At 52.2% G+C, this 24,937-nt stretch overlaps 1 protein-coding gene and 1 long non-coding RNA gene across 9 annotated transcripts in view; one reads left to right on the top strand and one right to left on the bottom strand.

The window, feature by feature from the left end:
* CACNG2 (calcium voltage-gated channel auxiliary subunit gamma 2) overlaps window positions 1-24,937 on the bottom strand; it is a 111,059-nt gene that overhangs the window by 14,731 nt on the left and 71,391 nt on the right. The window contains exon 2 of the mRNA XM_019446786.2: window positions 954-1,037. Within this exon, the coding sequence (XP_019302331.1) occupies window positions 954-1,037 (84 nt within the window). The remainder of the gene's footprint in view (window positions 1-953; window positions 1,038-24,937) is intronic.
* The window catches only part of LOC109265513 (uncharacterized), a 108,284-nt gene that overhangs the window by 41,649 nt on the left and 41,698 nt on the right, over window positions 1-24,937 (top strand). The window lies entirely within an intron of this gene.

Raw genomic sequence — 24,937 nt, 5'->3', positions numbered from 1 at the left:
GCCTCCTATATTTTCCATAAAAGTGATCAGAGAGTGATGCTAGCCATTCTGCTGGGGGCGGGGGGGAGGCGGATGGGAGGGAGGCTTTAGCAGCCTCCGTGCGGCTGGGAAGGTCACCGGGGACAGAAGGTGGGGACGCTCCTGGTGGAGAGCAAACCTCTTCTAGAAGAGCCTCTTGAGAGCGTGGAGCACAGCTTTCACCCACTTCTGCTTGGGTGGCTTTGCTGTCCCAGGTGTCAAGGACCCTCAGCCCCTCTCCTGGAAATCCCTTTCTCAGGGAGCATTTTACCTTGTTAGTTTTTGTTGGTTCTTGAGAAGTTTTCTTTGGGACTCAAAATGCTTTCTCTTGACAATATGCCTCAGGTGGATTTAAGGTCACAGCATGTACCTCAGGATTTAACCGTGACTTGATTGTGGAGGAAGAAAACAAAAATCTCATGTATTGTTCTCGAAGTTCCAATCTGAAACTGCCTGATGAGTTTCTTCATTGAGTTAGTCAAGAAATATTTACTGAGCGCTTATTATGTGAAGGGCATTGGGCTGGGAATATGAACACATGAACGAGATAGGGTGGGTCCCTGGCCTAACATAATTGGTGGGACTGCCAGGGAGATGTTTACTCAAATAGATCAGGACCCCACAGCATGATAAATGTGCTGTGCTCTGGGAACCCGTTAGGGACACAGAGGACTTCCTGGAGGAGGTGATGTTTCAGGCTGGGACCTGGAGGATGAATAGGAGTTTATCAGACAAAGGGGATGGAAGAGGGTTACAGGCAGAGGGAACAGCATGCATGAAGGTTTGGCCTCCAGATAGGAGGAAAGGAGCGAGGCTCAGCTTTTTCCTGCCCTCTGCTGATACAGGGATCTCTGGATAGTCCTGGCCTTTGGTGCTCTGGAGGTTAGAAGGACTGGACCCACCACCAGAAGGGAGAAAAAATTGCATGCACTCACGGAGGAAATATTCTGCTGTGTCAGCTTCGTAATCTGCATCCTCTGGGAAGTGATCGATTTGCTTGCAGAGACCTTTGAAGTTCCCTGGAAAACAAGAGGAGAAAGGACACGTGAAACATCAGAGTTTCCAGGGGCTCAGCACCCACTGGCCTCTTGCTGACTTCTGGCTCTTCTGAAGCTGGCTCAGCCCTCTCCCCGGCCCCTGAAGGAAGGTATCACTTTGTCTGTTTGGACATCTGCCTGGTGAATCAAAACACACACACCCGCGGTGCAACGGAAAGGATCTAAGGCCTAAGACTTCAAAACCCAGCCTTCCGTCCCTGCATCGAGGCTTCTGGGGATTAGCTGAAGCTTGGCGGGCAGCAGCGGTTTGGCTCGGGGCTGGGGACTGCCGAGGAGGAGGCTGATGAACCCGTCAGTACACCCGCCTCTGTGCCCCAGCTCCGCTGGGAGTCACCTCGCATTTTGCATGCCAGAGAGCAGATCGCTTTGCAAAGAAGACAGACCCCACACGGATGCCGACAAACGTTCTCACAGCCCTTAAATGAGCTTGCAAAGTGCCTTCCCATCTGCAGGGCCTGGAATCCACTGTGCCCAGCCCCTAGCTGCTCTGGGCAGGGGAGGAGGATAATTGGGGGGATGATGGGAAGGGGTTGAGCCCCCAGTGGGGGCTGAGCCCCACTGCCAGGCTCTTGAACTACAACTCATTCTGGCTCTACCGTAGGCCTGTGAGAGGGCTATTATCTCTTCCATTGCACAGATGAAGAAACTGAGGCTCAGGGAGGCTAAATGATCCGAGTAAGTACTTGTGGTCAGGAAACGATAGATCCAGGGCTCCAACGAAGGCCTTTTGACTCAATCTTTTCTGGCAGATGGCCGAGAAGGTGAACACAGGCTCAGATGAAAACCCAAGGTCCCAGCCGGCTCCACCAACGACTGTGAAGTGAATGTGGTCTTCGTGAAGGACTGATGCGTGGGCTGGAGCTTGCCAAGCGGGTCTGCTCCGCCACAGTAGAAACCTCGGTCAGTTTCACACACGGTCGTACCCCCCCCCCGCCCCCCCCCCTCCCCCCCACCGCACCAGCAGACGAACTTTCTCTGAATGAATAAATAGGCAAACCCATGCTGGCAGCTCCTGTCGCCTGGGTCCAGCCTGGCATTCCTCACCTGAGAGGTGGAGATCAAAGGAGTTTTTCCTTCGCGGATTAAATGAGCTGACACATATAAAGTGCTCAGAGCGAGTGCCTGGCACGTCGGTAAAAGTGCTTGGGGGCATCGCTGTGAGGGAGAATTGGATGCTGACTATATTCAGCCACTGACATTTGGGATTTTTCTGTGACAGTAGCTAATATAACCTAATTAATACAGTTCTCAGTCCGTGTTAGCAATCTGTTTTCCTATGGGGTGCTGAACCTTCATGTTCCATAAAGCAGGTTTTATCATGTACTACGGATATGATTTAGGAATTTTAGGGCATTCTTACATAGACCTGTGTATATATCATGTACACCTGCTTCTATACGATACAGGTGTACTTCTATAAAGGGAAGCGTTTTAGGCATTTCTAAGGCTATTATTTTATGCGACATATTGCAGAGAAGATGGTTGGTCGCCCCAATCACTGTCTCTGTACCATATTCACCCCCTTTCCTGACTTCTGCAAGAAAAACGATTCCCCAGAGGATATGGAGGCTTCTGGTAACTTCACTGAAGCTCTGTGGGGACTCAGGAGCACAGCATTTCGCTTGAAATGCTCCCCTGGGGCAGAACCCTTCTTGCCCACCCACCCTGCTTCTCCGCCCTCTCCTCAAGCATCCCCAGGAGGCCTCAACTCCCTCTAGGACCTGAGAAGAGTCTACTGCTGAGAGTCTAGCTGCTAAGAGGATAAAATCTCCTCCCTATTGGTAAAATTACAGATCAGTGCATTTGAAAAGTGCTCTGCAAAGTGCTTTCATTTGCTTTCAATTCAAGCTGGCAAATATCTCATCAGTGCCAATCTGGTGCCGGGCATCTTTGTAAGCAATCCGTGCAGGAGGTGAGATGTGGGCCCCGAGACTCCTAACAAACTGGGGACACGGGGCGGCTGGGGGGCTCTGTCAGGTAAGGGGCTGACGTTGGCTCAGGTCATGATCTCACGGTTCATGAGTTCAAGCCCCGCATCGGGCTCTGTGCTGATGGCTCGGAACCTGGAGCCTGCTTCGGATTCTGTGTCTCCCTCTCTCTCTGCCCCTGGCCTGCTCACTCTCTCTCTCTCTCTCAAAACTAAAATAAACATTAAACAACAACAACAACAACAACAACAACAACAACAAACTGGGGACACTGCTCAATCCCAGACTAAGGGCTTGTGGCTGGTGCCTCTACCCTGTCTTCTAAGGGCCCCACATTTCATGCTAGCAGCCCGCACCCATATCTGCTTCCCTTGCAACCTGGCTGTTTCTCTGCACGGGCCGTGCCCCAGTGATCTTTAGACCATGAGCTCCTAGTGCGGTGCCTGGCACACAGGAAGGGCTCAAGAGATGCTGTATAGAGGCTGTGTGAGGTCACCGGCAACCCAGACTCTCCCGTGAGGGCCAGACCTGGTATCCACCTGCCGATCTGATGTCTCCTGGTGGATGTTTTAAAGGCACTGTGTATTCAGAAGGAACTAACCTGAACTCATGATCATTTCCCCTCAAACCTGGTCTTCTGCAGGCACCAACCAGCTCAGTGAATGCCTCTCCATCGCTGCCGATGCAAGCCTGAGCCCAGTTGTCACTGCCTACATTTCTTCTTCCTGACTGCAGGTCCCTTCCCTTAGGATGTCCTGCCTGCATTCACTCGCAGTGTCTCTCAAAACTGTCAAGTTCTCTCCATTGGCAGCAACACCCACAGCCAGGCCACCATCCTGGCTTCTCTGCATGACAGCCTCCCCACCGGTCATTTTGCACTCACTCTCATCCTTGTCTACAGAGTAATCATGGTGATCCTTTGAAAATGCAAATCTGATCAAACCACTTCTAGCTTGAAATGCTCAATAGCTTCCCAGTCCTGTAAGGAAAGCTCAGCATCTTAAAGCGGCCTGATCCCAACCTCTGTCTGGCCTTATTTCCTGCCCACTTCCCTCTCTGTGCACATGCCATCTCAGCCTTCTGTCACGCATGCTCCCTCCTACCACAGGACCTTTGCACATGCTGGTCTGGCTGCCCCAGCCTCCAACATATCGTTTGTTGTCTCTTTCCCTCAACCCCCCTCTGCCCCCCTGTACTGTGCTGGTGGGGTGTCTGCTGCTCTGCTGTCCATTCTGTGTTGGGGGAGATGTTAAGGCATGAGTGATCCTGCTGGGAATGTTCCAGAAGAGAGGGAAGGCATGATAGCTGGAGAGACGAGGGAGCAATGCAGGAGCAGCGTGAGAGGGGATGAGGCCCAGGACACAAGTGCAAGGGTGGCCCAGCTACATTTAGGGTGTGGCTGAGTCTGGCTGGAGGGTTGCCTTTAACCAGGGTGGGGGTCTGTGGAATGAGTCCAAGAGCAGGGGTGGGGGAGGCAGTGATTATGAAGATGGGTCAGACTCTAAGCTGGGGAAGGAGGCAGTGAAGAGGTGATGGGGTCAATGCATTGGAAGCCTAGGGTGGGGTGGGGGTCAAAGAACTGCCAGAGCCGAGGGCTCCTGGGAGTAAGTTGGAAGACTGGGGCATGAGACTCAGAAAGTGGGGGCCAGTGATTGAGATCATTGAGGGGACGTGGCTATTGGTCATGTCATGGTCAAGGATGAGACCATGAACTGGGTGGCTCGGGTCGGGTGGAGGTAGGGATGACATTCAAAGTCTCTAGGAATCGGAAAGGTCATACCAATAACTATAGAAGACAAAACTAAACGTTCACTTTTATTTTCTATACATAGTTAAGTATGTATTAGGAAGCTGCCTACCAAGTTAAGGATGATATGCAAAGCATTCATCACATTATTCTGGTAAACCCCAAATCATTGGTTGTTTTTAGAAACTATTGGTGTGAGGCTCTTTCTAGCTAAATGATGGTCCTGTCTGGACCACGATTTGACGCAGGGAACCATACCAGCTGCTTCCAACATGTCTCTGTTAGAGTAAGACTTACTTTGTCTCAGTAAATACAGAATTTTCTCCTACCCTGTCCCATGCCATTGTGTTGGAGGCCTTCTCCAAGCAGGTAGCCCTCCTGCTGGGTGACCTAGGAGGCCCGGAGGGATGCCCCTGTGGGTGGTGGAGTGGGGGGCGGGGAGGAGAAGAGCAGAAACCTCAGAGGTAGTGCTCTCATGGGTGATGGTGTGTGCCCAGCCTGGCCCAGCCACTCCGGCTGTAGGAAGATTCTGTTCTTTTGGGGCCCTCGCTGGGCCCAGGGCTTGGAGAGCTGCCAGGCCCGGGGCACAGAGCTCAACCCTCCACCAATTCTTGGTGAGTGGGGAGAGGAGATGGGGCCTCAGTCCCAGCTGCTCCTTGCCCTATCTGTCACAGCCGGGAGCCACCCCTGTACAGCCCTCTTCCTGTACTTAGCGGGGCTGCTTGAAATCCTGGGTACACAGGATTTCAGCAGTTAACAACCAGCAAGCTGGGACTGGGATGTGCTCGCCAAGCAAGGTGTTCAAGGCCAGGTACTGGGAAGGCTGTCTGACTGCTTGTGAAATCCAAGATGGCTGCAGGGTGGCCTGGGAGAATGAGGTGGGCCCGTGCTTACCTCCTCAAAGAATGGGGAGGATGCCAAGTTGGGACTGGGCAGGAGTGAGTCGGGGAAGAGAAGACTGGATGAGTTTTAGACAGGGCTTTAGGGAAGAGGCAATAAAACGCCCCCTGTGCATTATCAGCCCTGTGTGTCATGTCCTCAAGGGACAGCCAGGTTTCTATGAGTGAGCACAAAAGAGGTTAGGAGCGGGGGTTCCTGACCTCTGGACCAAATGCCGAGGAGCCCTGGGCAGGGATTTGAAAGGCTGGGGGGGTGGGGTGAGGTGGGAGATTGGGGCAGATTGGGAGGTGAACAGAGTGAGGGACAAATGATTGGTAGTGAGGACTAATGGAGGTAAACTGAGACGCGGGCCATGACGGGATGGGTCCCAATAGTCCAGAGGCTGATGGTAGCAGTGAGGCGGTGAGGGTGGGCTGGAGGCATAAAGGGTCTCCAGGAGCACTTGAAGCTCTGTGGCCACGGATTCAGTCCGAACGAAGAGGTGCTGAGGTTCATGAAAGGGAGGTGGCGTCAGCAGCACTCAGCCACCTCTGTTTGGAGTTGAAATGTGGTAGAACATCTTCGAGACGTCACAACAGTCAGTGCAGAGTGGCGCAGTCTGGCTTTCCTGTTGCCAGCCTAGGGTCCTGCTGTATTTTTTTCAGGTTGGTGCTCATCAAGCCCAGGGACTGAGACGGCTTCAGGCACAGATGGATCCAGGTGCTCAAAAATCTGGGGTCTCTCTCCCCATCTCTGGTTTTCCTCTCAGTTGGCTTAGGCAGGCTCTCTCCCCAAGGTAGGGACTAAGGGCTGACCATGTGCCTGGCACTGGGGTGGTGGAGGGAAATCTAACCTGATTCCCTGCCTTTCGGGGGCTCTCAGTCTGGGGGGGGGGGGAGACAGACAGCACGGAATTTACTAGAATGTAATGTCCCACATACTCTATAGCAAAATGTATGAGGCCTTATGGCAGCAGAGTTAGTTGTTCAGCTAAGATTTGTGTAGTGCCGACCGTATCCCATGCTCGGTGTAACCTGCTGGGGACACAGAGGAAAACATATACTTTCTGTCCCCACGGAACTTGTAGTGTGCGGTGGGAGATGGATGCCAGACGCTGTGGTGTAGCAGGGTCTGTGCGGCGACAAAGCAGAGCGTGTCTCGGGGCGCACAGGAGGGGCACATGTGACTGTGAGTGTGTGAGTGAGAGTGAGCATGTGTGTGTCGGAGGGTGATGAAGAAGTCGGGGGGGGGCAGTGAGAAGAGATTTCTAGGACAGGGATCAGCAAGAGCAAAGGCAGGGAGGTGCGGGGCGCACAAGAGGGGACAGACTGTCTCGGGGGGTCGGGGAAGGTCCCCTGGACCAGAGTTGGGGGTACAAGGGAGCCCGGAGGCAGAGGTGTGCGGGAGCAGGCTTGCACTAGCTTCCGGTGGCTGCTCGTTAGAGTCTCTTGGTCACTCACACGGGCAGCCACGGTGGGAGGATTTGCACCCCGAGAATGGGCACATACAATAGATCGAGGTCCCCTTTCCCTGCCCAGAGAGCCAGTTGCTAGACATTTACCAGCACACCTGCTGGATGAAGGGCAACCCGTGTGAGGGGTCGGCCGGGGCGAACGCGTGACATCAGAGCGGGACTGGAGACTTACAAGAAGATGGGTCCCATGTAGAGGGCTGGCTGGGTGGGGGTGAGGGCAGAAGAGGGGACAGGGGCCACGTCCCCAGGGGTGCTGGGGGTCCAGGCTGAACTGAGGGGGGGAGCATCTCACTCCCCACTCCCCAGAAAGGCATTGACTTCGAGCTCTTAGAGCAGGAGGATGTGGGAGAGACTCTCCCATTGTGAACTAGAAAGGATTATTCTGCCAAGGCCCCCAACAATCACGAAATCTCTACTGGACCCCCACCCCAAAGGGCAGCAGCGCCCCAACGACCCCAGAGCCGAATGACTGGCCGCCCAGCTGAGACAGAAAGGCCAAGGGCTGTGCCTGAGGCTCTGCCTCAGCTCTGCCTCCAGGAATTTACTCTCAGACTGGAAATTTCAGCTTGCAGGTATTAAGTAGTTTAAAGGAGGTTTCATCAGCTTTTGTAAAAAGCACATTAATATCTCACAACACCAACTGCTGTCTCATTTCTTTGAGATACAATAAGCTCTTCATAAACCTGGTCATTAGGGGCTGAACAGACGCCGTTTTATTTCCCACATATTCATGAGAAGCTGAAGGAGAGCGGGGCCGGTGCTCGGAGGGAGGGGGGCGGGGAGGCACCGGCAGGAGGCTGGCTAAGTAATTTTTTAAGTGAAGCAAATGAAGGGTTTGGTGGGAGCTGCTTTCTCTGTGTTTTCAACCTTTTCTGCTCCTGGCTTTTCGCTTTGCTGGCTGGGCCCTCCCTGCTGGCGGGGATTCAGGAGACCTTGGGGTGGGTGGGCAGTGCCAGGCTCCTCCCTGGCTGGGACCCCCACCCGCCAGCACAGTGCCAGCGGCAACGGGCGCCGGAGGGTTTGAAGCAGCCTGTGTGGCTGTCTGTGAGCTCGCTCATTCGTTCATGCCTTCATTGGATTATTTCAGGCACCCACTATGGGCTAGGTCCCGTTCAGGTTCCCCTGGGGCGGGATGAGAAGGCGGTAAGGTGTCTGGCCCACCGACCGCCAGCTCACCTCCCAGAGGTCCTGAGCACAGCAGGGAGTACTTGCTTCTGTAGCCTCCAGTTGAATCCTGTCCTGATTCTTGTCTCTACAGCTACTTCCCTAAGTTCTTTCCCTGTGATGCGGGAGAAGAGACTGGACTCCAGACTCTGACAGATCTGCTTTCTAAGCCTGGTTCTGGTAGCTATTAGCTGTGTGGCCTGGAGCTCATTATGTGACCGCTCTGTGCCTCTGTTTCCTTAGCTGTAAAACAGATATGAATCCCTGCCCCATGGGGCGATTCTGAGGACTCAAGGAGAGAGCAGAAGTGAGGTTCCTGGTGCGGTTTCTCACCCAGAGCAGGCTCTCAACGGATGTAGTTTTTCCTCTTCAGATGATGCCTCTTTCAGGAAGCCTTTCTTGATTGCCCTCAACTGGAAAGACTCTTTCTCTTCCCTATGGGTCTCTGCCTGCTTCTGAGATTTTAATGGGCATGGGAATCGCCCGGGTTCATGTTAAGCCAGATTCTGACTCAGTGGTTCTGAGGCGGGGCCTGAGACTCCATTTCTCACAAGCTCCCAAGTGGACCACAGTTGGCATTGGGTAGCAAGGCTTTCAAGCACTTTGTGTCTGCTTTGACCATGACCTCTGTTAGGGTATTGTTGGGAACAAGTAGCTTCAAGTCTGTAAGCTCCTAAGGGCGGAATTTCCTCTAGAGAATTGCCTGAAGGTACCATATTTCCCTTGACTCTAAGATGCTTTCACACGCACATTTCAGTGTTGCTGAAATTAGAATGTGTCTTATAATTGATGGATTCATTTACTGCGCTGTGTTTCTTTCCTCCTGAAGAATCATCATTACACTGATGGTGTGGCTTATAATTGATGAGAATGGCTACATGACAAATGTTTATTGAACAAACGGACAATAAATGAATGAGTCTGTGTGTGCGTATGTGTGCCCACCCGGGTCTGCGGGCAGGCAGTGTATTACACATTTCCATGCTCCTAAATGGATGAACACTTGTCTCAAACCATTAGAGCCCCTGGGGCATCGCCACCACCTTTTGCACCTGTCTTATTAAAAACCTATTTGACAATATGAAAATATGTGTATCCCCCCACGACCCAGCAGTTTCTCTTAGAAATTTGCCTCGGAGAAATTGTTGCATGTAGGCCTGAGGAAATATACGTGCGAATGTTCCTCCCAGCCCTGCTTGTAAGGGCAAAACACTGGGAAGAGCCCACGGTTCGGTTGCGGGAAGAATGCTAACTCCTTGGAGTCTGTTGATAAAACGGGATACTACACAGCAGTGAAAACGAATGGATTACAGCTACCCGTGTCGACACCGGTGAATCCCACACCCATAATACTGAACAGAAAATCAAGCTGCAGAAATATATATATATATATAATATATATATATATATTATATATATATTATATATATATATTTATATATAATATATATATACATATGACGTATGTATAACATCTAGATGTTATATATAAATATATATATTTATGGTATGATTCTATTTTCACAAAGGTAAAAACTTGTACAACTAGGCTGACGATCGTTTACAAGCGGTGAACCGGCAACGCCAGGCAAGGCAACCCCGACCACGGAATTCAAGAGGGTGTGGACCGGAGGTGGGGGAGTGGGGGGGGGGGGGGTGGCAGCAGGGAGGGCCCAGGACCGGCTTCGACGCACTGGATGTTCTAGTTCCTAGTCTGGTGCTGAGTGCACAGGGGCTCTTTTTACAGTTCCTCTCGACACCTCGCGGTGGCGCAGCCAGGGTTCCCTAGCCCAGCGTTTGCCTTGCCTTGCCATATTTTGCCCGCGCAGACGTTTCCCCGCGGGTTTGCGGGCTGTCCCAGCCACGGGTGGCCACGTGACCGAGTTCTGGCCAATGGGATGGTAGCGGCAGTGGGGGTGGGAGTCACTTCTGAGAAAGAACCCTCAGCGGGTGGGACGCGCCGTCTGTGGGCCCCTGGCTTGGGCAGCTCCGGTGCGGTCTTGAACCACGGGGCCACCCTGCGGATGGAGAGCGGCATTGATGGTAGAATAGGCTCAAGGCATGGGGGCAATGCCGCCACGGAACTGCAGCAGCCCTGGGCCTCTTACCTCCAAGGTTGTGTGATGAGGAGGGAGTAAACCATCCTTTACATTGGAGTTCAAAGGGTGCCTGGGTGGCCCAGTCGTTAAGCATCCAGCTCTTGGTTTCGGCTCAGATCATGATCTCACGGGTTGTGAATTCGAGCCCCACATCGGGCTCAGTGCTGACCGTGCGGAGCCTGCTTAGGATTCTCTCTCTTCTCTCTCTGCCCCTCCCCTGCGCTCTCTCTCTGTCTCTCTTTCAAAAATAAATTTAAAAACCTAAAAAAAAAAAAAAGCCTCGGGAGCCAAGACTATTCCTAATGAACATAATCATACATGTTAAAATAGTCTTTTGTGTGGATTTAATGCTAACCACAGTCGGTTGAACTCTCAGTGCTTACATATAGCAAGTGCTCACTAAATATCACTAAGTAGAGTTACTGAAGGAATGAATGAATGAAGGGGCGTCTCAGTGTTTCTTACAACGTCTTTGTTCAGGATGCCAGCTGTGGCGGGGGATGAGGGGAGTCGGGGCCTTGTGGGGAAGTCGGCCTTGGACAAAGGGAGCCGGGAAGGAGGGGCAAGAATGGGGGTTCGACCTCAGGCAGGAAGAATGTAATGGATCCAGGGGAAGACCAGCGGGCCGAGGTGCTTACGGACTGGGCAGGGGTGGGGAAGCTGGAGATGGTGGTCAGGACCCTACACTGGATGGAAATGGGCTTGACTTCTGAGGAGGTGGAAGGATCTGGGTCCTGAACGTCAAGCGCCCTCACTGCAACTTTGTCCCCCGTCCCCCACCATTGTTGACACTGGAGGCGGCCCTGGAGACAGGAAAAGCTCAGACACACTTCATGCCATGTTGTGATGGAAAGCCTGCTCCCGATGAGGTTAAGGACCCTCTGCTCAGGTAACGAGCCAACCTAAAAGCACCCTGTGACATCGACCTGTAGGCCTGGGTGTTGTCATAGGCCGTGAAGGAATCTTCCTGAACTACGGATCCATTAGTGCAGCTCCTACTATTAGGGAGGCCGTGAAGGTCAGTGGTTAGCCCAAGTCTGGAGGCAAGCTGGGTTTGTATCACCGTTACACCACTGAAGCCCTCTGAACCTCAGTCTCTTCATCTGTAAAATGGGGAGGCAGTGGGACCTGTCTCATAGAGTTGTGGGAATTTCCCAGAGCGCTGTATTGAGAGGCCTCGGTTCAGTGCCTGGTACCTAGTAGGTGCTATTGTCTTTGCTGGGGCCCATTGGGGGTGGGGCTGGGGGACACGGATGGAGCACACACAGCTCCTGCGCTTGAGAAGCTCACAGACTCATTGAAGAGAATGGGGATTACTCTGCTGTGTCAAGAGAGCTCCCTGGGGGAGGCATGCCCAGGGAGCATAGGGAGCGGATACGCATAGATCCTACAAAACAGGATTGTTCAAATGACTGTCAACCCCGGGGCCCCAGGAGCAGGTGGGTGATGAATAAATACCATCATGTGTCAGCAGCTCTGCCTCATCTTGAGAGGCCTTACGGTGTAGTGGAAAGGTGGCCTTGCCACTGAGAGCACTCGCATTTGGTCCCTCTTTCTGTCATCCGTTAGCCATGTGATCTTGGGCAAGTTGTACGCTTCTTGACGCATTCAGTATTTCCGCCAGTCCTCAACTTTTACTGAGGGCCTCCGAGGTGTGGTGGTTTGAACTGGGCACCGCAATAGAGGGGACATTGATACAGCAGGATTCTCTGTCCCCAACAACTGAGTCCAAGAGGCACCGGGACAAATAATTAACTTGTATGACTCAAGGGTGGTGATCACTGGCCTCTGGGAGAAGCCGCCATGAGCCAGGCGCCAGGCTTAGCACTTTATATTTAATCCTCAAAAAACCCCTTTTGTTACGTTCTCCACTTAAAAAAAATTTTTTTTAACGTTTTATTTATTTTTGAGACAGGGAGAGACAGAGCGTGAACGGGGGAGGGTCAGAGAGAGGGAGACGCAGAATCTGAAACAGGCTTCAGGCTCTGAGCTGTCAGCACAGAGCCCGACGCGGGGCTCGAACTCACGGACCGCGAGATCATGACCTGAGCTGAAGTCGGCTACCTAACCGACTGAGCCACCCAGGCGCCCCATGTTCTCCACTTTTTAAAGGCATGGGAAGGGAGGCACAGAGGTAAAGGAATGCATCTAAGGATTTACTGCCAATGTGATCAAAAGAGCTGAGACTTGACTCCAGGCAGTGGATTTCTAGGTGACCCCTGTGTGATATTGTCACAGCAGAGCGTGCACAGCAGCGTGCATAGCTCAGTCTGGGTGGTGGTGGGTTGTCAGGAAGGCTTCCTGGAAGAAGCCTCATCTCAGAGGAGCCCTGAAGGGTAAGTAGAAGGTGGCAGATGACAGAGGGGAGGGAAGAAAGGTGCTAGGGAGAGGAGCAAGGGTTAACCAGAGACAGAGGACGGGATCCTGAGGCCAAGAGCCTTTGTCTGTCTGAAGGACAGATGGTTGTGCTGGATATAGTGTGTGTGTGTGTGTGTGTGTGTGTGTGTGTGTGTGTGCGTGCGTATAATCAGTTGGGAGAGTTAGTGGCTGCAGTCAGATTATTCAAGGCCTAATAAGCCATTTAAGGTATGAATTTAGGAGCAGTGGGGAGCCAATGAAGGGTTTTAAGCAAGGGGGACATGTGACCAGACTTGTATGTTAGGATGTTGGTACTGATGGCCAAGTGGGGAATGTGAGGGAAGGGTGAGACTGGAAGCCACCAGCCCCATTGGAGCCACCAGGACCCCTTGCCCGGATGGCTGTGGCAGGCGTCCAGGGGAGAGATGGTGGCGGCCCCGGCGGGGTGGGGGCGGTGGGGATGGAGAGAAGGGATGGTCGTGAAGTCAGCGGAGGTCTGTTGATCTGCCAGGTGGGAACAGGGGGCAGTCCTGCTTCCCTGATGGTAGAAGTGAATAGATGAAACGACAACTAATAAGCCCACCCGGGAAATTGCAAACCCCGTGCAGAGGTGCAGGCTGGTGATCACGGGCATCCTGTAGTGAACGAGACTGGGCATGACGCACATGGCTCCGTCCCACTCCCCCCACCCCCCCAAGCTCCTATCTCCTTCTGTGAAAAATGGGGTAAGGTTGTTGTAAACACCAACAAGACGTCAAAAAGGGCTGGACGCCATGCCTGCCGCATAATAAATGCTAGGGAAATAAAAATTCCCGCAGAGATAGCATCCCTTCCCCTACCTCGTGCACAAAGATCATGGGGCCAGGCCCCGTGGACGTTGCCATCTGAGGGATGCTCCTTCCCTTTTTTTATTTTTGAGAGAGAGAGACAGAGTGTGAGCAGGCGGGTGGGCGGTGGGGGTAGCAGTGAGAGGGAGACACAGAATCCGAAGCAGGCTCTGGGCTCTGAGCTGTCAGCACAGAGCCCGACGCGGGGCTTGAACTCATGGACCGTGAGATCATGACCTGAGCCAAAGTCAGGCACTTAACCGACTGAACCCCCCAGGTGCCCCGGGACGCTCCTTCCTGATAGCATCTCACGAAGATCTCCGGTATGTTGTTCAGATCCATCCTTGGAGAGAAAATGCCAGCGGCCTTTTCTGCTTTGCATAATCCACCTTCATTTTCTGACAACTGCTTTGTCCGAACCCCCTATGGTTCATTTTCCCTGCTTTGGCACATTCGATTTCACGGCAGAGATCCAGGCCAAAGTGGTCAAATGCCATCTAAACCACTGACCCAAGAGGACAGAAACGTTTCACGTGATGAGGATCCACAGGACCGGGGATGCCACTCATGCGAGCACACTCTTGTTTTCAAGCCAAACACACTCCCTGACTTGGAAATCTTCAAGACCCCCAGCGCCTGTCGCAAAAAGGGCAGACATCTGGACAACCAGACATCCCAGCTATGTTCAGTGGGACCCAAAGCTTTTCACCTTCTCTGCCCTGACTCTCCTCTCCCTGCTGTGCCTTTGCATCTTGCCCTTGCCCCGGTGCCCACCTTTGCTTACAACTCCCCTCCCTGATGAATCAAACTCTTTCCTCCCCTTCACTAAAACAGTGTCTGGTTTACTCCAGAGGGACAGCTGGGAGCCATGGGTGGGGATGTTCTGGCAGGGCCAGGAGTAGATGAGGTGCCTAGGGTCCAAATCAAAGAGGCACTCGCTCTCAGGGTCGTGCAGGCGCAACGAGCATCTTCTTCAGTTTTGCACCTCAACCTTGCCTGGTCCTGTGTAGGGCAGGGGATGTCAGGTGGGTACCCGAGCCAGTGTGGTAGTTTTCAGCATTGCCTCCTAAGGTAGTGAGCTACCCGTCACTGGAGGCATTCAAGCTGAAAGTGGTCAGCTGCGTCTTAGGGATGCTGAAGAGAACACTTCTTTAATGGCTGGGAGGTGGACTAGATGATTCTGCCTTCCACCCCTGGAAGCTAGGATCTAAGGAGCTTTCCTGATGGTGCATCTCAGAACTGCGTCTCTTTCCTTCCAGCTCTGTTTTTACCTCCAAGACCACTCATCCGGCCGTCCACCGCAGGCTGCCTCGTGACAGCTCTCGTACAGCTGGCCTGTCTTGTTATTTCGGATTTCATGAGTTTCTGTGTCATTGTCCTAACGGCGTTCCACATGCATCAAGGACAGGGATCGAACTGCACACTTTCTGTTCTCTCGGTGGGTGCGGGAGACTCTCTAAAATTCACTAGAAATCCTGCTCCAGCATTTTCCATATCATGCGATTCAACGATCGTGTCAACTGGTTGAGTGGGTTCTATTCACGAGCCCGTTCTACTAGAGGCTCGCAAGCTTGCTAAATAGTAACTATTGGGTAAATGTTACCTAGTTTCCTAGAAACTCAGGACCGAGGCCGTCAGAATGCCTGGGTGTGTATGTAGCCTTGGGCAAGTTGCTTAACCACTTTGGGCCTCAGTTTCCTTTCTGTAAAATGGGGTAAGGAACATTACCTATTCCAGAGTTCCTTGTGTGGGCTCCATAAGTTTAATGCACATGTAAGGCTCTTAGAACAGTGTGTGCTGTGAGCTGTCGGTACACATGATCTGTAATTATTGTTGTCACAGGACTGGTGGGTCTTGTCATGCCCAGAGAAAGGAACGATCGCAACTCGAGCCTTAGTATTCCCGGGTGTTTAAAAAGACTTGGACTGGTCACCCAGGTGGGAGCTTCTCATTGCTCAGAAGTGTCTACTCCCCAGAAGAGAGTCATGCCCAGGAGACACTTGTAGACGAGGGAAAGGTGAGTCTCCCAGGAGTCTGACTGGCAGGGATCAGTCTGCTAGAATTCGATCACCTTTGGGGAACGTCCAAAGAGAGTTCTCCAAACGACAAAGCTGAGGACAACACTTGGTCTTTAACTATTGAGTCACTGATCAATGAAGACACCTTGCCAGCCTTCTCTGTGCTAGGCACTCTGCTAGGGAAGCAGGGAAGGATGAAAACACTAGAATCTGTTCCGAAGCCTTCAGAGTCTGGGAGCGGGGTGGAGGGAGGCCAGGGGTGGGACCCCGTGAGCTCTGCCCCCCAGAGCCAGCCTGTGCTCAGAGAGGAGCAGCCGAGACAGCCAGGCCGCCTTCCGTCTCTCCAGCGCAATCCCCAGGAGGAAAGGGGTTCTGGAAGGCTGAGGAAAATGACTGAGAGAAGTTGCAGCTGATCCAGACAGCTCATCGAGGCTGGAGATCAGGAGGGAGGCGGGTGTGTCGAGGAACCGGAGGCAAGCTCGGGGCAGGGGGACCGCCAAGGACCCCGCGCAGGTGGAGGAAGAGAGGGCTCTGGAAAGACCTGGCTGTCGCTCGCGGGCTGCTGAGAACAGGACTTTGGTCGCTGTGGGAAAGGCAAACGCTGTTTTCCTTTCTGTCACTTAAGACAATGGGGTGTTGTGACACACTCCGGAATCTGAAGATAAATGTTTAATAAAAGGATTCAATTTGAGATGATGTCAGAACTTAATTAGATCCACACCGCACAGAGGGCTTTCGGTTAGGAGCTCCTTCGGGGTCTGGCGTATGTGTGTGTGTCTGGGGCCGCCGAGGGGCCGCGTGGGCTGGGTGGGATAGCATCTCCCAGCCTCCAGGCCTGCAGTCTGCACCTTCTGGTTCAGAGGCACTGCTTTTGACATCTCTGGAAGAGGTGCTGCAGAGTCCCGGCCATTCGGGGCCTGGGAATCTGCATTTGCAGGATTGGGGCTGCAGCATGTGACTGTAGAAAGGTGCAGATGAACTTGACCTACTTCAGGTTTAAGGCCATGACTCCAGGTCAAAGGAGGGAGGACTCCTCAGAGGAGGCCAAACTTGCACAGGGGAACTGTCTGTGAGCCTGCTTGGCCATTGAAGGTCAAGGCTGCTGGAAATTGGTAAACAGTCATGGTTTTGGTCCCAGCCTGGGCTGACGTTCCTCAGGTATGTCCTGACATAGCCACGCTGGCTGTCAAATACCGGTGGGTAAAATGACTTCAGTCCAAGCACTGCCGAATTCCCCTTCTCCCTCTGCCCTGGCCATGCTGGCCCCTCCTCTGGGACCTCCTGGACACCGCCCTCCCCGCCCCCCCAACAAATAAGGGGTTGGAGCCCGACACGGGGTTGTGTCCAGGAGGCCGTCTCATCATAGCCACTGTCCATTCTGCCTTGTCAGGCCGCCAGGCCTCCGTAGATGCGAAATATGCTATCACCTCAATTCCAACCTGTAAAAATGACAGCAGTCTGGGCGGCAGGACGTGATGGACCTAGGAGCGTGAGCTTTGGAGTCAGACCCCCGCCCCTGAGTTCAAGAGCCTCAGCGCTGCCTGCCACGAGCTGTGTGAAAGTTGGAGCCTCCTCTGTGAATGAGGTTTCTAACACGTGCGGCAAAATGTCGTGAAGATCAAAGAACGTCAATAATGTGGGTGGTTCTAGGGTATAACGGTTGGCACTTCAGATTCAGACTCTAGCAACCCAAGTTCAAGTATCAGCGGGATGTTTCCAAAGGGTGTAGAATGTAGAGTTGAAGAGTATAATATCTGGGGCAGACTGTCTAGGCTCAGATCCCTGCTCTGACACTGCTAACCTTGGCCTTGGGTGAGAAATGTCACGTCTGTCTGTCTCAGTGGCCTTATCTGGTGAAGGAGATAATAAATATCTCCCGGGTGGTTGGAAGGATAAATACGCTGATGGACTTAGGAGACTATCTAGTGCAGAGTAGGAATCCAATAAATGTTAGCCGCTCGTTCATTATTATGGAGTGTGCCTGGCACACAGTAGGTGCTTAATAAATGATAGTGGTGGTGTTCCTTCCCTCATCCTGCCACGCTGGCTGGCCAGCGTCTGCCTGGTTATTTGGCTGGCCGTATCCTCTACCAAGAACGTGCACATCCAAAGAACGCCTGCCTCATGTCTCCTCAATCTTCGTCTCCCCAAATGTGCCAGCCCTTCTGGCTACGCCACCACCTACTAGGTGCCCAGTACGTTTTCTTTATTTTTATTTAAAAAAAAAAATTTATCTTGAGAGAGTGAGAGAGAGCGCAGTGCACACACAAGTTCTTGCGAGAGCAGGGGAGGGACAGAGAGAAAGGGAGGGAATCCCAAGCAGGCTCCGGGCTGTGAGCACAGAGCCCGATGCGTGAGATCATGACCTGAGCTGAAATTAAGAGTCGGATGCGTAACCGACTGAGCCACCCAGGCATCCCTACCCAATACGTTTTAAATCAGTGAATGAATGAGGGGGACCCAGACCAAGGACGCCTTTCATCCCAAGCTTGGGAGAGGATGCTTTTCGCCAGGGGGTTACCAGCTGTAGACATTTCATCAGTTAGACATGCCCTTTTCCATCAATGCTGCCATTTCCAGCCCAAGAGATGTTAGTAGGTAATGGGGTAATGGGGTTCCATTGCCAAAGAGGTTTGGGAAATGCTGGATCAAACGAAGTTAAACAGGTTTCTTCGCCACTGGGCTGTTCAGAGGGTTTGCTCTCCTAATTGCATCATCGGACCCTGATGTGAGACTGTGGTGCACGACCTTCTAAACATTCGGTCACTACAGACAGCATGTGTACATGGATGTGTGTGTGTATTTCATCTCACGGGGCCGGGTTCCTCAGACCATCCTTTGGGAAACACTGCACTAAACGGATCTGGGATTTTTCTACCCGTCCTTTCACGGAGAGCAGAGGGTAATGAAAAAGTAGGGTGCAGAGGTTTCCAGTACCTTTTTCTCCCCTTGGGCGCTAGCCTGGGAGGATTTTTACACATGTCTGCGTGCCTCTGCCGTGCCCTGTGGGCATCATGTGATCCAGCCCAGCACTCGGGCCTCCTGATGTGCCCTTTCCCCTTGGCACCTGGGACAGCCCTGTTGCTCTCTTCTTTCTTCTCATTTTCAGACTCCTTTGCAAACCCCTCTTCTTCTGCGTGTCTTGTAAATTTGGTGTCTTTGGGGCTCTCCCCTTGGCCTCTTCATGTTTCATTCTGTGGGAATTCCTTGCAGAACCTCACCTGTGGCTGTAGTTTTCATCCTTGCAGGGGAGGACCCGAGAATCTTAACTCTATCCCAGACCTGTCTCTTACCCCTGCACTGGGGTGCACCCACATGGTGCACTGGGTCCCCTAAATATCCCACAGATACGTGGACTTCAGGCTGAACTTAGCTGTTTTCCCCACAGACCCTTTTCCCAGCTGCTCTCCCTTCACACGCCAGGCCTTCATCCAACTGGTTTCCTAAGCTGCAAATCTGGGAGTCGTCCTTGATTTTGACCTCTCCATTCCCAGTCTGGTCTAATTGCCAATTCTTTAACAAATCTGGAGTCACCCACGTCTTAGTCTGGCCCACTGCTAACTTCCCCTGCATTATCAGAACACCTCCAAGCCCCAGCCGACTTCCCTGACTCCCTCTTACCCAGTTCCAAACTATTCCCCACTCTGTAGCCACTGTGATTTGCAAAAGGCAAAAATCTGGGCTTCCCCTTCTCTGCTCCAGGACCCTCAGTGCCTCCCCATTCCTCCAGGATGGGATCGGAGCTCTGTGGCAAGGCCTGCTGTGGGATCCACTGGATTTGCTGCCCCTTAGCTCATGGCTCTTCAGACTCTACTCATCAGCCATCCTGAGCTGCCCAGACTGCCACCCCCACCATGCTCACTCCTATCTCGGACTTTCTTTCTTTTCCTTTCCTCTTCTTTTTTTAAATGCTTATTTATTTTTGAGGGGGGGGTGGGAGGGGCAGAGAGGGAGGGAGACACAGAATCCCAAGCAGACTCCGAGTTGTCAGCGCAGAGCCCGACGCAGGGCTCGAACCCGTGAACCGCTAGATCATGACCCGAGCCAGAGTTGGATGCTTAACCGACTGAGCCACCCAGGGGCCCCCTGTCTTGGACTGTCTAACTCACCTTCTGCCTGGCCTTCCTTTGCCACTTCCCTACTCTCCCTCCTCTCTGTCTACCTCCCTGGATGCCTCCCATTCATGCTTCAGCTCTCGGCTGACACATAATTTCCTCTAGGAAGGCTTCCTTGAAGTCTGCTCTTTCTCCCAGGCCCGTCTTCCCTTCTGTCCAGCCCAGCCCAGCACTCCACCCTGGCCCACACCACCCTGAGACGGCGCATTGGCCTGTGTCCTTGCCCACCCCCTCCAGGGCAGTGCAGGCTGCTGCGTTTATCATCATGTCCATAGGCAAAAGATAGCCTGTCCGCCTTCTGTGTCTCCAGATGTGCATATGTACCGCCGCCCCCCCCCCCTTGCCAGAAAGCAAGGGGTGGAGAGCTACAGGTAGTGTGACCTCAGGTGCCCAGGCGTTTTTGCCGGGCTAGAGGAGCTTGTGAAAGCTTGCAGAGGACAGTGATTCCAACTATGGACTCAGTGAGGTTTGGGGATTTTCTGTGGTTGGCAGTGGTTCCGTTTGCCCATCACCGGCTGTGAAGGAGCCTGGGGGCAGAACCGGTTCCCCCTTCTCCAGCTTCTCTCACCTCTTGGGCAGGGCCAGACTCGTGGCAAGGGCCTTTGTCCCCAGGCAAGGTGACTCAGTTTACTTCCAGTCTTCCTCACTAGAGGATGCCTGGCTTCAGAGCAGGGACTCTGCATGTTTTATTCATGATGTATCCCTGCCACCCAGCAAGGGCCTTGGCTTACAGCAGGTGCTCAGCGAATGTCTGAGGAATGAATGAATAGAACGCATGTGCTCACAGCCATATGCCCACTACAGCACGTAAGTCCCGCCTGACTGTTCAGGAGGGGAAGTGCGTGCACAGGGTTGGCAGTGACTGGCTGTAGTCTCACACACAGAGAAGGCCGGTGAGCAAACGGCGTGAATTCCTGCCCGCTGTATACATTTTGTGTATCTCATGGGTACCCTGCTCACAGGACCCCAGCTGGTTTAGTCTGGATTGCCTGCTGCCCTCCGCTGCCTCTCTGCCCCATTCACTTGACTCCAGCCAGCTCGGCTGCCAGTTGGTCTCTAACCACACCAAGCAGGCTCCCCGCTCAGGGCCCTTGCACTCGGGGCTCCCTGCCTGCAGCGCCCTTGCCCTCTGTCCACATGGCTGCCTCTCTTACTTCACTCAGATCTCTGAACAAAAACCGCGACCATCACCTTCTACTCCCTTAGCTGGATTGATTTCCCTTCTTATTTAATCACTAGCTGAAGTCTGATTGCATTTTTATGGATTATGCATTTACTCCTTGACTCTCTCGTTGGAATGGAAGATCCACGAGGGCAGGGCCTTACTTTGTTCATTTTGTAAGCAGGTGCTCAGTAAATACTTGTGGATTGTGGGCATAAGTCTTTCACGTGCTCCGATTTAACCTTCTACTTTCTCTCTTTTTAAGTTTTTTAAAATGTTTATTTATTTTTGAGAGAGATAGAGAGACAGAGTGTGGCAGGGCAGGGGCAGAGAGAGAGGGAGACACAGAATCGGAAGCAGGCTCCAGGCTCTGAACTGCCAGCACAGAGCCCGAGCTCTGTGCGGGGCTCGAACTCATGAACCGCAAGATCACAACCTGAGGCAAAATCGGGCGCTTGAACAGACTGAGCCACCCAGGCGCCCCTAGCCTTCTATGTTCTAAAGAAACAATGTCATAGTAGAAATCAGTTAAAAAACAACAACCACAACAAAAAGACTTGGGGCACCTGGTTGGCTCAGTCAGTTGAGCGCCCAGCTTCAGCTCAGGTCGTGATCTCGCGTGAGTTCAAGCCCTGCATCTGGCTCACTGCTGTCGGCCTGTCAGTACCGAGCCCGTTTCCAATTCTCTGTCTCCCTCTCTCTGCCCCTCCTCTGCTTACACTCTCCCCAAAATAAATAAATATTAAAAAAAAAAAAAAGGCTCTACTGGCACACTGCATTTAAAAGTAAGAAGGTGTGTTTATGTTCGTTCTCCTATTCATTCCGCACAGCTACCAAGGTGGCTGATAGAATTTTCATTTCCCGTTGCCCCCACCCAGGGCTCAGAAAAATAGTCCTCTGCTCTGGCTCCAAAGCTGCTACCCCTTGAATGGCAATGTCCTTGAATCACTTAAATGCGTGTTACCTTGGTTTCCCCGTCTCTGATAGGGAGATGGGAAAAGTACATGCCTCTCGGATTGCCGGGGAGAAGCTAATTTGGTTAAGTGCTCAGAGAAGAGCCTGGCACATACTAAGAACTCTTTAAATGCAGTTATTATTGTTGGGTCATTCTAATACTGAATTTTTATTGAAATTCCCCCATAGGAGAATTCCATCCTTGAATTTTTAATGTCTTTTTCATGCAGTTGCATTGGAGATTTACATTAAATAGCTGTCTTTTACCGTTGAATTTTATCCCGGTGAGGCTGCACCATAGAAAGTAGGGCCTTAGGATTCACTAGATATTACTGTCTCCAGTGGTTCATGTCACTCTGTCTTCCCAGTGAGTCCCCGAAGGGGAGAGAGAGGTATCACTACTAGAAGTCTGGATGAAGCCTTGTGGCCTTCCCTTTCTCCTTTAGATCTGTAATCTATCAGGGATTGATTTTATCTGTATGGTGTGAGGTAGGGGTTGACACATACATTGTCCCCATAGGGATATCCAGTTGACACAGCCCCATTTGCCCTGCTAGTTTGGCTCCCTCCCTGGCTTATCATCTCCCCTCTCATGACCCATTTGAGCCTTCCCTGATCTTCAAGGTGCAACTAAAATCCCTCCTCCTTCATGAAGTCTTTCCCGACCAATTTCCTTATTCAGTTATTGCACCATGATTTACTTATTTTCTACTCTTCTTTCTACTCTATATATTTATTTTATACTCCTTTCAGGCATGGTGCCAGGCATCGGGGATGCTAAGTACTGGGGAGGGAGTGCATGAATTAGGGGCCACCCCTGCACTCAAGACATTCACAGGCTGGTGGGGGATGCAGACATTGGACAGGTTATGGTGCATGTATAGGGTCCTGGGAAGGAAAGTTTCTGAGAATCCTGGAGATGTGTTACTAGAAGCTAAACCAAGGTGAGCTTTCAGTGAAGTCCTCCCTAAGGAAGCTGCATTGAGGTGGAGATCTGCAGGATGACCAGGAACTAGCTAGGCAGAGGACAGGGAAGTGATGAGACTGATGTTTCCCCATCGTCTAGTCCTTGAGAACACTGGCATATTTACTACTCTCTCTTCGTGTTTTCATGCCTTATCTGCCCGTCTGGATGGGTGTTTCTGGGGGGCTAGGAGTAGAAACTATTTAAAAAAATGATTACAGAGCCTAGCACAAGGCTGGAAGCAACATAGGTACTCAATGTGAGTTCCTTGATGGTGGGTAGAGTTATTATACTATGTTTTATGTTGAAAATGCTTTAATCTGGCTAGTTGCTCAGAGGAGGGACTTGAGGGAGGGGGAGTGCATGGGCTTTGGAAAGCAGACAGACCTACACTGAACCTTGGCTTTGTCACTTACCAACTAGTTCATGTTGAGCCTCTTACCCCATCCATTTAAGTCTTAGTTTCCTCATCCAAAAAAAAGATGTATAGTGACATCTACCTCATAGACTTATTATGGAGCTAAAAGGAAGAAATCCATGTAAAATCCCAAACCCTGGCACTGAGTAGGTGTTTAATAAAACACCATGGGGTGCCTGGGTGGCTCAGTCTGTTAAGCATCCAACTTCGGCTCAGGTCATGATCTCAACAGTTCGTGTGTTCGAGCCCTGAGTCTGGCTCTGTGCTGACAGCTCAGAGCCTGGAGCCTGCTTCAGATTCTGCGCCTCCCTCTCTCTCTTCCCCTCCCCTGCTCATGCTCTGTCTCTCTCTCTCTCTGTCAAAAATAAATAAAAACATTAAAAAAAAAAACAACCCACCAGTCTCTTTTCCCCTCTTAAATGCAAATGGTGATACGATGGTGCGGCGGGAGGCATATGGGCTTGGGAATCAGACAGTCCAAGGACTGAGCTGAGCCTTCATCACCTCTCTCAGTCTGTTCGTTCACCTGTCGAATGGGATAATAGCTGCTGCTTTTGAGGATTTCTGAAATTCGTTGAGATAACTTATGTTGAACACCTGCCGCATTGTAGGGTCTGGTAACGCTGTTAGCCATCAATCTGAAATTTAGAAGCCCTGTATGTTTCTGCTGCTTGCCACGGGTATAAGCGTGAGAGCCTCGCGAGGTCTCTCTGGCCACAGCAGCCGACCAATACACATGCGCCGAATGACTGTTTCTGATTTTATGTGGCTGGAAGCCATCCTCTGTGGAGGTGGAGGGCACAGGGGAGGGACAGGTAGTGAAATCCGAGCTGTGTGCCAGTGACATCTTGTGGCCCTTGGATGGGTTCCGGGACTCCAGGCCCAGGACACTGCCAGCCTCTCCTCTGTGACTTTGTTCCCTTGGGTTTTGGAAGGGCCGGCCTCCCTTTTCTTCCCAAAGAGCTTGCTGCCATATGGCCGTGTCTTCAGCTGGGCTGGAACCCGGGCGGAACCCAGAGGAGAGCGGCCAAGTGTGCCTGCAGGGGCCCCTCGGAGGCAGCTGCTCCTGTGTCACATCCCAGGCTGCAGAGGCTGCCCCAATTCACTGCCAGGTCTGCTCACCGCCCTCTCACCAGTGACCGGCTTTCCCCTTCCTGGGGAGACAGGTGGCAGCTATATGTGTTTGGTCTCCCTCCACCTCTCTGCCTCCCTGATGGCCACCAGGGCCTGCCTGCCCCTGGTCCTAACAAACAAGACCTGTCCCTGACAGTGGGTATGCTTCCTACCCCCGGCCCAGCCTCTATTTTTCAGAGGGGAGAAGCAACAGAATGGCATGCGGATGGGATGAAAACTTAAGAGAAAAGGGCAGGGAATTCACTCCTAGTGTCAGCTACATGCCTGGCACTTTCCATGAAACATCCTTTAAAGTTCTCACGGCCCGCTTGGGAGGCCAGTGTTACTCTTTCCATTCGGATGAGGAAACCGAGTCCCAGAAAGGTGAATAAGGGATCACCCAGGACACAGTGGCTTCGCGGCCTAGCCAGGATTTACCCTCTATTTGGTCAGGCCCCCCGTTCGGTGCTCATTCCATTAAGGTTTCTCAGACTTGACTAGTGTAGGGGTTGTGTTAAGTGAATAGAATTCCCAAGGCTCTGCGGGATGTCAGATTTTTAAAAATTCTGATGTTTAAAATGAAAAAGCACACTGCTAGGTTGCATGTTTTTTATGCGCACGGCATAAGAGTTTACAGGTCT

The sequence above is a fragment of the Panthera pardus genome, unplaced genomic scaffold (genome assembly GCF_024362965.1).
Source record: "Panthera pardus isolate Hobbes unplaced genomic scaffold, ASM2436296v1 HiC_scaffold_6, whole genome shotgun sequence".
Lineage (NCBI taxonomy): Eukaryota > Metazoa > Chordata > Mammalia > Carnivora > Felidae > Panthera > Panthera pardus.
Note: the sequence above shows the minus strand (reverse complement) of the source record. Positions and strands in the feature narration are given on the sequence as shown.